The 12,958-nt window shown below is 43.3% G+C and overlaps 1 protein-coding gene across 2 annotated transcripts in view; it reads right to left on the bottom strand.

Annotated features, from left to right (window-relative positions):
- efr3a (EFR3 homolog A (S. cerevisiae)) overlaps positions 1-12,958 on the bottom strand; it is a 128,388-nt gene that overhangs the window by 109,493 nt on the left and 5,937 nt on the right. The window contains exon 1 of one of the 2 annotated variants that reach the window (XM_085140644.1): positions 6,866-12,399. The exons of the other annotated variant lie outside the window; for it this stretch is intronic. Coding sequence (XP_084996770.1) covers positions 6,866-6,890 — 25 coding nt within the window. The 5' untranslated portion in view covers positions 6,891-12,399. Of the gene's footprint in view, positions 1-6,865; positions 12,400-12,958 lie in introns of those variants that run through there. 2 annotated transcript variants of the gene reach the window in all.

A 12,958-nucleotide genomic window follows, 5' to 3' on the forward strand; every position in this document is an offset into this window, starting at 1 on the left:
GAAGCTCTGCAGGCAGAAACCTTATAAAAGACTTCCTGCTTCTCTAAAGGCAGAACGAATCCAATTAAGCGGGACTGCCTCTGAATGAATCTATCAGCGGCCCCATCTTCTCCATCGGCCAGAGACTGATCACGTTAGGAGTTCAGCCACTGCCGTTTCAATTAATCAAAGCAAAGACCGAGATTCCAAGAACTCAGTATTCTGGAAAACACAGCGGTTTCCACTGACCTCAGCTTCATTAGGAAATCTGAAAACATCGAGGCTTTGGTCTGGGCGGGCAGCGTGAAACTGAGCGGCGAACAGGAGAGCGGATCAGATAAATGAAAGGTCACAACATGCCACCTTTTCCATGTCAAACCTCTGCGATCTTCAGTGGGTGAAATTACAGATTCCTTCTACACACAGCCAACCGTCATCCATCCACTTTATTCTGGAAAATCTTAATGTGGAGCGATTATTTATTATCTGTAACATGCTGCTTAACACAGGTTCTGATTACATAAAAACTGTGAATCATTCATAATAAAGTTGGAGCAGGTTTCCAGGTAAAACAGTAAACCTGCTGCTGGGGAAAAACGGGGGTGTTGGCAGGTATGATGACTGAAATGCTAAAGCCAGAAAATGTTGACTAAACAATGATTAAGTCATTTCAAGCGCACTCGGATTACGCTGCTTTTTATTTCGTTTCACCTAAAAAGTAGCCAAGAGCAGAGAACCAAGTACATTTGCAGAGGAGCCTCTGACTGTGATGATTTATAGAATTAATACAGAACTATATAATCATAATATTTTACATAATTGTGAACTAGTTTTATAAGAATCTCTTCGAGTGGACTGCGACCTTCCTCAGAGATGAAAAGCTACAAATCCAAGTCGACTGTGGGTGAAACATCTGCAAAGTTAAATGTCAGCAAAACGTCTAAAAATGTTCATGCAGAATAAGAGCAGAGAGAATAAAAGAGAGGGGCATTTTGAAGGTAGTTAGTTGTGACTGAAATTCAGGTTTGGATTTCCTGGTTTGGCGGTTTCCAGCCCGGCACGCCGCTCAGATCAAGAGCATCTGACAGGAGAACGATTTAAAACCACAATATGAAAGAAGACTTGATGTGACGCATGAAAGTCCTCACGTCTGACTTCTGATGTCTGATCGGACTGAAATTTGATGCAACACATCAAAGTTTATTTATGCTTCTGTCACAAAGCATCTCAGATGTCATATCTTACATTATAATGAAGTCTAAGATCAGGACTCAGTCAAATACAGTTTGGAAGCAGACTTCCAAAGGCGGGGATTACGCTCTCTGCTGATGTGGACTCGGAGGTTAACTTTCATTTGTCTGTGGCTTTTACATCAGTTTTACTTCTGTAACAGCTCACGTGTGTTCCTCACACTCCAGACGTGCCACACATCTACTACAGGATCATTTTCAACAATCATCATGTTATTCAGACTGCATCGGGGTACGAGTTACTGGAAAACCCACAAACAACATTTCTAAACCCCATCCAGCATGAAAGCACCATGGAGCCATCCATCCATCTGCACTGACAGGAAACATGTTTGCAAAAGTTACATTTAAACTAATTACAGGCAAACACTTCGCAGTAACAAATAAGTGAGAAACAACAACTAAAAGGCTGAACTGAGGTGACACCTGAGGTGTGCAGACAGGTGGGCCGTGAGTAGGGCTGCACGATTTTGCATAAAATGAGAATCACGATTTTTTTGCTTAGAATTGAGATCACGATTCTCTCACGATTTTCTTTTCCAGTATAAATATTTATTGCACTTATTAACTGCACATCAACTTCGTAACAGTTGAGACTGAACATAAAAACAACAAATAAACATAAAAACAACAAATGTCTCACGTTTTGCCGCAAAATGTTGTACTGCTTGAAATTGCGTCTCCACCGTTGCTCGACGCTGCGTGTATAGAGCAGGTAGTGCAACAATAGAAAAAGTTGCGGGACGGCACTGTGTAGCGTTTGTCTAGGGTGTTGATCATTTTCCTAAATCCCTCGTTTTGCACAGTGTTGATGGAGCCATATCTTTGGTCAGGTGATAAGTAATAGCCTCCGTAATTTCTTTGTGCCTGCGGGAGGTCGACGGGTATAGGGAAGCGCTGTATAAGGTTCCCGTTACTGATGTTTGGGTGGTTGACCGGGACGGATTTTCTCCTGTCACTTTCTCGTCATCCCTGACGTGTTCTCAGTGTTGCCAACTCCTCAGTAAGGAAAATCACTATTGGCTGTCCTAAAAGTCGCTAGAAGTCGCTAAATGACGTCATCACCTAATTTGCATAATTGGTCATGCTAATGTAATTGTAACCTATGTTGTTGGAGAGAGAAATAACATCGTGGACGAGACATAAAGTGAGCAAAAAACGTCCTAAATGCATTTAGAGTTTATTTAGAACTACAAATTAAATTCTTTTAGCAATTATTGTTTTTTTAATGTCACAATTCCAACCCTGCTCCTTTATCCGGGCTTGGACCGGCAAAAGTGACCCGAAATAGGCACTCTGGTGGAGTTACTTTGTGTGTGTGTGTTTATAAGTAGTTTTAAACCTGATCTACAAAACAGCATAAGAGTAAAAGAAGAACTGACTGCGTTACAGCACCCGCTGCTTGTTGAGAGTAAAAGCGATATGCGCTTTCACGTCTTTTTTTAGCGACTTTTTTAAGAAAAAAAGTCGCTAGGGGGTCTGAAAACTCGCTAAATATAGCGACAAAGTCGCTAAGTTGGCAACACTGCGTGCTCTCCGTTGTTTTTCCCTGCTAATTTTAGCAGCCAGCTTCTGTATCACGTGGTATAAGGCTCCGCCCTCGTCATTTGTTGAGCAGGAAGAGTGAGCGCTTGTTTTCATGCAGATGACGTCCCGGATCAAAATGCGGTACAATCGTCGTCTGTTTTGTTTGTCTCCTTGTTTATGAAGAAAGAGTCCTTTTGTGATCTGCGACATACTTTATTCACCATGCTTGGTTAGCCGGAAAAAAACAACAACCACCCATCACCTCTTAGCGCTCATGCCCATGTTCTTTACAGATAGTGCCACCTTGTGGTACGGCATGAAACTACATTAACTTACAGCAACAGCTGCTTATCATTACAGTCGTCTTTTTTTTTTCTTTTTTTAAATCGTTGTCATTTGGAAATGAGATCGCACATAAGTATGAATCGAGATCGCGATTTTCTAACGATTAATCGTGCAGCCTTAGCCGCGAGTCTCGATTCGATCCGGTCTAATCTCCAAGACCTTTTGGAAGAAGCACAGATTTTCAACAATTTGCTCCTGGATGGCTGGAAGATGTTGGTCTTTCAGGATAAAACGGTCAGTACGCACAAGCTGACAAATCACTTATCAAACCAGTTATGACCATAAGGCTCGGAAATCATGGACTAGTTTTAGATATGTGCACAAGCACAACCATAAAAAGACCCAAAGAGAATAAAAGACAAAGTCCCTCCATTGTTTCCAGGCTTATATCTGAACGTATGTGAAGAGCACCTGTGGCATCAGCCATCATCGTGCAGTCTCTCACACGTGCTGCAACCTATAATCTGGCACAATCATGCATTCAGAGAGTGTATCCTGATATATCCTTGCCTGCTACAAGCAATGACCTGCATTACTCTCTCTGAAAGCCACTACTATACCCAATATCACAGCCTGCAGCAGGGAAATCGAAGTGCTGCCTGCAATCAACTCCTCACTCGCTGAGAAAGCCGTTTGACTCCAAGCTTGGCTCTAAAAGGAAAGCTTTAACCATCCGACTGCTGTTGGAGCTACATTTAGTTAGCAGACATGCACATCAGTGAGAGCCCTCGTAAAGACGTGCAGGGTGTACCGCAGGCAGGGACTTAATTGAGCGTGAAAGGCAGCAGATGACCTCTGGTGCTTCAGCGCTGCCGCCAATCAAACATCTGCCAGCCTGAAGCGGAAGGACGACCGCCCTCTACCCAAACATGCGCGCAGTCCTTCATGCTCAGCTTCATCTGGGAACACAGGCCGAAGCAGCTTTCTCACATACAAGTGGATTAACTTCGTGAACTCTTGAACTGTGTTAGTTAACGAGTAAATGTGAGGCAGCTGATCGAGTCGGCCATGTTTGAGAGATCTCGTTTACAAATGATGCCATCAGCCCCGAAAGACTTCCTGTGACCAATCAAATGGTTGTTTTAGCTTTAAAAAAATGCTGTTTTTATTTGCTTCTTGTCATTTTTTTAAACCATTGATGAGCTAACCAAGCAACTGTTAAGTACTAACGTGTGCAACAAACACAACAGCAGTGTTATATTGTAAAGACCCTGCAGCGTTAATCAGATGAGCCAATGAGCTGCAAACAGGAGAGCTCTGAAGAGGAAAAGTAGAAAACTTTCATGCAAAAATCTTTTTGCATGAAAGTTTTTGCCATTTATGCCTCCAAACCTTGAACAGCCAACATCACAACATGAGGGAAGGAAACGCTACGGCTAATTGAGCCACACGATTTGAATCCAAATCAGGATTCTGGCTTCATACGATTTAATGAACACGACCTCATACTGCACCACGCAGCTCCAAGTTTCCTGGAAATAGTCGGGATGAGTAACAGTGTGTTCAGAGACAGATACACAAGAACAAAACGTGAGAACGTGACGAGCTCATTCCCAGAAGAACGTCGTCATCCGTTCTTTGGAAGCACTTCAGATTTGGCATAAGTGATGAATACCTGTCGAGCTGTGTCTATGACACAAAGCAACGTAACTGACTTAATGAGCTGCCAGCAAACGCAGCACAAACTGCAGTATTATTAATGCGAGACGACAAAGTAAAACAGGTCAGTGGCTGCGAACGCGAATCGCCCAACGTCAGCTCGGACGTCCGTGAAAGCGAGCGCGCTCTGTCCATCTCACCCGAATCTCCAGCCAGTCGTGTTCCCCTTGGCGAAAGGTGAGAGTGCAATAAACAGTGTTGGTCAAGTTGAAAAAAGTAATCAGTAACTAATTACCGATTACTTCCCCAAAAAAGTAATCCCGTTACTTTACTGATTACTTATTTTCAAAAGTAATTAGTTACTTAGTTACTTTTTAAAAACACGATTTACAACCTGAATAGGTGATAAAGTGATAGATCTTTCAGCCCAATTCTACTTTTTCTGCATAATCATCATACAAAATGTAATCAAATGGAAAAGTCTCTTTTTAAAACTTGTTTTATTAGTTTTAATCTTTTAACTTTATGCATCAAGCAAAAATTTAATTATCTGCAACATTCTCTGACTGGAAGAAATTTTTTTTTGTGTGTTTACACTCAGTCTTTCAAACAGATGCAAGTAAAACACAGCAGAAAATAAATAAAGTCAAAGACTAGCGGTCCTGTTGCTCTATTTTCACCTGTAAAGCAGGAGTGGGGTAGGCGGAGGGTTACCCTGGTGCAGGTGTGCAGCGGTCAGTGGAAGAATCCGCGAGTTTCTTTGTGAGTTTCCCATTACGTCGTAGCTACTCGGTGCTTGTTTGGAAGTTTAGGGGTTTTTTCGCTGTAAAAAGAAGTTTTCTTCCCACGCACAACGGACACTAATGTTTTTGTCACTTTTTATGGAATCAAACTCAAAGTAAGGTCAGTACTTCCACGCTTTAAACGCTGCACGCTCATACTCTCTCTGCACTCGATATATGATCCATTGTTGATCTGCACACAGCTGTTGTCACGAACGTCGCACTCGCTTACGTCACTGTCATGAGACATTCTCGCAAAAAAATCACAGTTTTAGTAACGCAGTAACGCAGCGTTCCTACGGGAAAGTAACGGCAATCTAATTACCGTTTTTGCAATAGTAATCCCTTACTTTACTCGTTACTTGAAAAAAGTAATCAGATTACAAGTAACGCGTTACTGCCCATCACTGGCAATAAACACAGTGAGCACCGAAGGCTTCAGGTAAACGTGATGTCGGCCAGACGCTGACTTCATTTCCTGTTGTTTTTTATGCTCTTCTCAGCGGTGCACTGAATTTAGAATGAGGAACAGTTTTATTTTGATGCAAAGATTTGTACATAAACATTATACATAATCCTGATAAATAACCTGATAAATATCATTTTGGTTATAACTGCGCCCGTAACAGATAACTCCCAGGAAATGTTCTAACAGCTGGAATCAAACTACAGATGCTGAGATTTCTCTCACGTCTCGCTTGTTTTGTGTCTCCTGTATAAAAGCAAAGTTGAGCCATTCAGCTCCAGCCTCAGCGAGCTCCTCCTCCATTTCGGCGGCGTCGGACGAGCCGATGGGTTTTCGACATCCTGCGAGAAACCGTCACTCAGGTTTATCGCTGCTTTTTGGCTGCTGTGAAAATAATTTCCCAACTTTTGGGATTAATAAGGCACAACTTTTGTATTTCATGGTGTAACTCAGCTCTTTCTAGAGTTTTCTGTATGTTGGAGCATTTTAATATGTTCATACATCTAAGTAGCTCTTTGACTGGCTGCCCATACTCATCATACATGACACAGCAATAAGAGAATCTAGCACTCACATTTGTACAGGCACAGATCCTACAGACACACACACACCCATGCATGCATGCACGCACACACACTGCAGCTGCTGAGGTGACTGTGAGCTTCGATTCAAAAACAAAAGCAGTCAGAAAGCGTCAGGATCCCTCGCAGCATGAAATCTGTGCCGTCGCCACCATTGGTCCCGAGGCACGTCAGTCAAGGAGCACCAGCAGCTGATTGGACCGAGACGAGCAGATCGATGGCCGCTGCCACGCAGGCTTCATCACCGAGACCTGGACTGTGTCAGCCTCTCTCACTGTGCCGTCTCACACACAGACACACACACAGGAGAGGCATTATTAAAAAGACGCTCCCTACCCGACTCGTTGTTCTCCGAATCCATCTTGTTGGAGGCGACGCAGAGGACGGCCTGCCAGGTGGACCTCGACTCCACAGTCTCCCTCTCCTTTTTTGTTTCCAGCCTCGCTCGCTCCCTCCCTCTCTCCTCCCCCCTCCTCACATGCTGACACTCACCACTGACCTTGCAGCGCTCGTTTCCCCTCGCCGCCGGCAGCGGCAGAGCAGCTCAGCTAAACGCCGCAGGTGAAGCTGCGACGCTGCAGAGTGGCTCCAAAAAACCACGTCGGTATCATTCCCCCACCGCACACACACACACACAGATGCACACACACTCTGGAGAGATGACATAATGAGTGTTCTGGCTTTGTGCGTGTGCGGGGTCGACGGCGTTTTAATCATCCTGATTGGAGAGTAATTACGCAGATTTGCTGAGAGACTGCTGCTGAAGGAATTTGGCGTTTTTAAAAATGTGTGTGAGCATGTGCATTTACATCTGTGCGAGTGTGTGTGTGGGCCTCGGCGATTGTGTAACTCGGGACTAATTTTAGTTGAAGACCTTGAACACGAGGACGTTTCTCTGAAGTGAAGAACATTTCAGGATTCAAAGAGAGACGACATTCAGAGCCAGGTTTTCTCTTTCACGACGATCTGCTCTTTGAACAGATCCTCGCTGTTACCCTCCCGCTGTGACCGGCCTCACCGCGCTCAAGGACGACGTCTAAATGTGGACATTTGGCTCCGAATGTTGAGCACAAACATGAATCGATGCTGGTTCAGGCGGAGCTGCAACCGGAGACACGGGAGCGTTAAAAAGATGACAAGAGGACAGTTTCTCTAACGGATGTTGATCCTAAACACACCTCAACATTCACAACAAGAGGCACAAACTGAAGGTTTCATCACAGCTAGCAGGAATCCAACGCAAAAAGTCGAAACCTCGTGCAGGACAAATGTGGGAAACTGTGAGTCAGAGACTCTCGGCTGCCCCAGAAAACCTCGACGAGTTTTCACACCTGCCGTCACCAAGACCGCTGCCACACAGGCCTAGAGACTGGTTGCCAACCACCTGGCAAATACCTGGAGACCACTTGGCAACCAGCGGTCGCTAGGAAAATTTAACCCTATAAAATCCTTGACCAGCTTTGACGCCTGCCAAACGGCTGCTAGTGCTCGGGGTTAAAAATAACAACAGTCGTAATCTGGTTTTAGAAACATGCTTAATAAGTTTACTGATGTGGCAAAAAATGAGGTTTTAAAAAGATGTTTTCATCTCTGCTGATGAGCAAACTTATGGATTTATTCAGTCTGTTTTTAAAAGAGTTCACGTTTCAATCCAAACAGAAGTTCAGCCAAGTTGCACTTTCAATTTCAGAGAGTTAGTGTAGACGTGGTCTCGGGTTCAAGGTTAGATAGCGGAGAAACGCTTGATGTCGCGTCCTCGCGAGTGTGGAGCAGCTCGGTGCGTAACGGCCACAGATGGCTGCTGCAGATACCGTCATACCTCACACAGTCAGGCGGCTCGGGCTCTAATTTTAGAGTCAGACTGAGCTGAAAGCACTCCAGACAGGCACAAATCACAGCAGTGCTCCGTCTTTTAGAATTACCTAAAACTTTTATCGCAGGGCTCTGTTTCCTGAACCGCAGCGTAGTTCAAAAGATGCAATATCAGGACTAAATGAAGAGGACAGGACCAGATTTTATTCTGTTAGAGCAGCAAAAAACAACCAAAACAAGAACAATTGGTCAATTATTGAATGAACAGGGAAGGACACAGCTTCCACTTCCACTCTTATATAAACACACAGGCTGCAAAATTAAATGTGACAGAAACTGTTAAAAATAATCTCCAAATAAACACTTTTCCATTTAAGTCGCCTTTATTTTGCTCAGACATTTGCCAGAAAACACTAAAAGCTTCAGTTACCGTTTCCTGCTGCTGCTGCTTTTTGAAATATTTACATATTATATTTGCTACATTTTATTAATGTTATGTAGATTTTGTTTTTCGTTTTTGTATTTACTACTTGTGAGAGACAAACTAAACTTTATTGTTCCTGAATTTACTGAGATGATTCTGATTAGGGCTGCCACAAACGATTATTTTGATAGTCGACTAATCAGATCATCATCCATTGGACGTAAAACGTACAGCTTATTGCACCAGCAGCATCTGCTCTTATATAACTATCATTAGCTTACAGCTTTAAGTGTTTAAGGTCTGTGCTAACTAAAAATAAAGACAAGATGAGAGTTTATTAAATTTTAATGACATTTGCAGATTGTTTCGGTGAAGTTTAATAAACTCCTTGCTATCTAAAATATAACAGGACACCGGAGTAAATTCTCCAGCATCTCACACTTCTGATAATCAGCTGTCTGCTTGACGTTTATTCAGCTGTGTAAAAACTATAACTTTAATCTCAGCCAAACCGATTTACTCAGGAACAAATAAAATACTAAAAAAAGCCAAACAATAACATTTTTAAGTTATCTAAGTGACTTATATATCATGTTTAACCTGAGTAGCGAAAGACGGCGGTGGGTTTGAAAACGATTTGCTGGGAGTCCGGTGTTCTCACGGCTCTAGTTAGCCTAGCCCCCGGCTAACTATCGAGCTAGTGGGTAACAGACGTCTCTGAAAACGTCGGAGCGCTTTTGAAAATATGTGGTGTCTTGATAAACTGAGCAGATATTTGAGGTTTACACAGCTACATTCTCGCCTGAAAATATGTTAAACGTTTATTTTGTGACCCAGAAAGAATAATAAGAGTAATATTAAAGCTAACTAGCTGCGGCCATTGTTGGGAGCTGGGCCGCGCTATGAATTCTGGGACACAGCTTCTTCTTCTTCTTCTTCGGGGTTTAACGGCAGCTGGCATCCTTGTACATGCAGTGCTGCCATCTTCTGTTTCAGTCCGTTATTACACTCTTAAATCCTACTACTTATTCCTGCGTCTTTTGGGATCTTACAAAGCTTCAAACGACGCGCCGACTATTAAATCAGTCGTCGACGTAATCGTGACTAGTCAACTAATCGTGGCAGCCCTAATTCTGAAGGTTTTATTAGCTTCTAGTTGTTTCTTAAATTAGCTTTTTATCAAACAGCTTCAAACCTAAAATAATAAAAATATGAACAGAATCTGAATACACACCAGCTGGGTGGAGATGGAGTTGATAACGAAGCTCAGCTGCACAAAACCATTTTGAACCACAAGGTGCATCCAGTATATAAATGTGAGTCGTGCACTCTAATTAAAGCTACTGTTAACTCAACAATTACATTAAATTCATGTTAATATGACACCTAGCCGAGAGAAACAGACTTGATCTGAGGTCAACGTCTGTCCGCTAAAATTTAGCGACGTTTGGTGGAACGGCAGCAGTATACCTATGAAAACAAATTGATTGATTTATGATTGTAACATTTAACCTCATCTACGACTCACTTTTATTGAAATGTTTCAAAACAATCAACTAAACGTGATTTCTTCCTGTTTAAATCAGCTTAACAGTAAATTAGATGCTGGGTTCATCACTAGTTTGAGCAGCCAGAAGGTTTTTTTAGCCCCGCCCATGACCTTTTCCTACACCTGACCAAGTGAAGCCAAACATCAAACATCCAAGCAGGTCACTGCGTGGTGTTTGTAGACAGTGCTCATTTATGCAAAGCTTTAGTCACTTTGCTTATTCTAAAATAAGCAAAGTTTAGCTGTGTTTTCTTCCTCCTGCTCATTGTGTCCTGACATTCTTTCCACAGACTTCACAAACAGCCTCTCGCATCCAAAAAAGGACAGACTGCAGAGCCAGAGGGACCTCACAGCGAGCGTCTGGACCGCTACCGCGCGAGTCGCGTGCGCTCTGAAAACAAAACACCGAGAGAGGAACACGAGAGCGCCACGATGGACGGGTTGTGGTCTTTAGATACGACACTGTGCACCTTTCTAAACAACAATCTAACTGCAAAAATAAATCTCTTGACGCTGAACTGAAAGGCAAGGTCTGGCAGCAAACAGCCATAAGGGAGCAATGTGGCAACTACAAGATTAAGCTGTGCCGTGAAGAAAACACTCTTCCTGTTTTCACAGCAAAGGTTACGAGGTTGGACTGACAGCAGCCTGAAATTCAGCCGGTCCATATCAAACATGCGGCGTTTAAATGTCAGCAGCCTCCTGATATGATGAGGTTCCCCTTCAGCTACAAAACCAAATACATTTTTATTCCACTAGTAAATGTTAGAATATGTCCATCAAGCGACTGTACAGATGTGATCTGCTTCCACACATCTGGCTGGAGAAATGAACGCTAGATGAATCAATCAGCTACGCAGCATAACCCGACCCAACCCTGCGTTTGGGAGGAAGGCGTGACGAGTTTTTGATTTGTCAGCTAAGATCGTCGTCTTTGTCCCCTGACCTCCAAGACTTGGAAGAACAATTTAATAAAAACTAAATCTACTTATGATTAGAATCGAGATTAAAGTCGTGATCGATGGCGACCTCAGAGGGTTAACATCATGTGGAAGCTGCACACATTTTATAGCATCTGCAGTGAAAACTGGAAGCTTCGCCCCCCGTTTGGCTGTTTTACATGCTGCTGTTGTCCTGACGGAGGACTGCGGCTCATCATCTCTGTACTAACACCTGTGATGCTGACACCCGACTACAAAACAGACCAGAAGAAAGGTGCAAAATCCATCCCGAAGTGCTGAAAAGCAGCGAGCTGGGCGTCAAACAACAAGCACAGAAAGATAAAAGCTTCCCCGTCTGCAAAGACGCAACCAGTGGGGGAAACAGAGCGAGGCGCATCTCCTTTGAAGTTATATTTAGGCCAAAATCCTCCTTTGCAGAACAAACCGTCTTCCACTGTGAATACAAATCACAGCCAACAACTGAGGGAGGAACCGTCCTAAGAGCACAGGAACCGACGGCTCACGTACAATTAGCCAGCGGAGCATCAAAACAACCCGCTGGGTTTCTTTCACTGCGACTCCTCCTGCATCCTAAATACTCCCGTGTTCCACCGAGGACGCAAACGGGCGACCAGCTTCTCATCCGACGCAACTTTGAAGATGTGAGTGGACGGAGGGCCTTCGCCGCAGGTGGTCCTGATCTATTTAGACGCTTTTACAGCGGCGTAAGCACCGACAACGCAAATAAAAGTGCAACAATGTTTTTTTTTAATGGCAACCCTGCACACGGTAGCTGTGGTTATAGCACATCTATCACATTAACCTTTATTCTGACACAGTTTTCTGAACACTGCCTGATTTCTACCGATGATCTCTGAATGCGTCCTGCACTCTTCTCCGTTTCTTTCTCGGTCGAACGTTTCTCGACTCATTTTGTTTTCTTTAGGGGATGAAAATCAATTAGCAGCCTGCTAATTTTAGATTGTGTAATCCATCAGCGTACGCTGGTGTCTCATCTTCTGAAGGTTACATTGTTGCTGTTGTTTATGATTGTTTTCATGATCAATTAATCTGCCACATATTTTTCTCGATTAACTGATGATGATGATCTGCAGAAGATCAGAAAATAGCAACAAATCGACTGTTCGATTCGACGACCTCGGCCTTTAGGAGACCGAGGTCGTCGAACATCTCGGGCCGTCCGATCGTAAGTATGTTTCATTCAGCCAGGACGCACATCGAGAAGTCTGAACCATCGGATCGATCAAGTAATCAAGACCGGGCGACAGGTGCAAGCAGCTAAACAGGAAGGGAAAACCTGACCTTGTTTTTTCTTCAAATTAAAGAAATTCTTCAAGAAATAAGAAAAAAACCGTTTCTGATGTTTTTAAAGGTGTTCCAGTTCAGATTCCCTTTACAACAGCTCTGATTTACAGCAGATTTGGTTTTCTTTTCATTCATGTTCAGAACAAAGCACCGAGCTTTTAGTAACCTTCATTTCTTTTTGCTGACAGCTGCAACAGATCTCAAGAACTTCTATCACGTTCATTGAAGCAGTTCTCAAAATAAAGCTCCTCCAGCTTACTGCATGTGATGTTTTGTACATGATTTCCATTCATCCTGTGCCGCTTACGCCGAGCAATACTGCGGTTGTGTCCATTTGCAAAAGCGTTTACCTATGAATAACCCAAAATCGGCGCTGA

Source organism: Neolamprologus multifasciatus, chromosome 18 (genome assembly GCF_963576455.1).
Source record: "Neolamprologus multifasciatus chromosome 18, fNeoMul1.2, whole genome shotgun sequence".
NCBI classification, from domain to species: Eukaryota; Metazoa; Chordata; class Actinopteri; order Cichliformes; family Cichlidae; genus Neolamprologus; species Neolamprologus multifasciatus.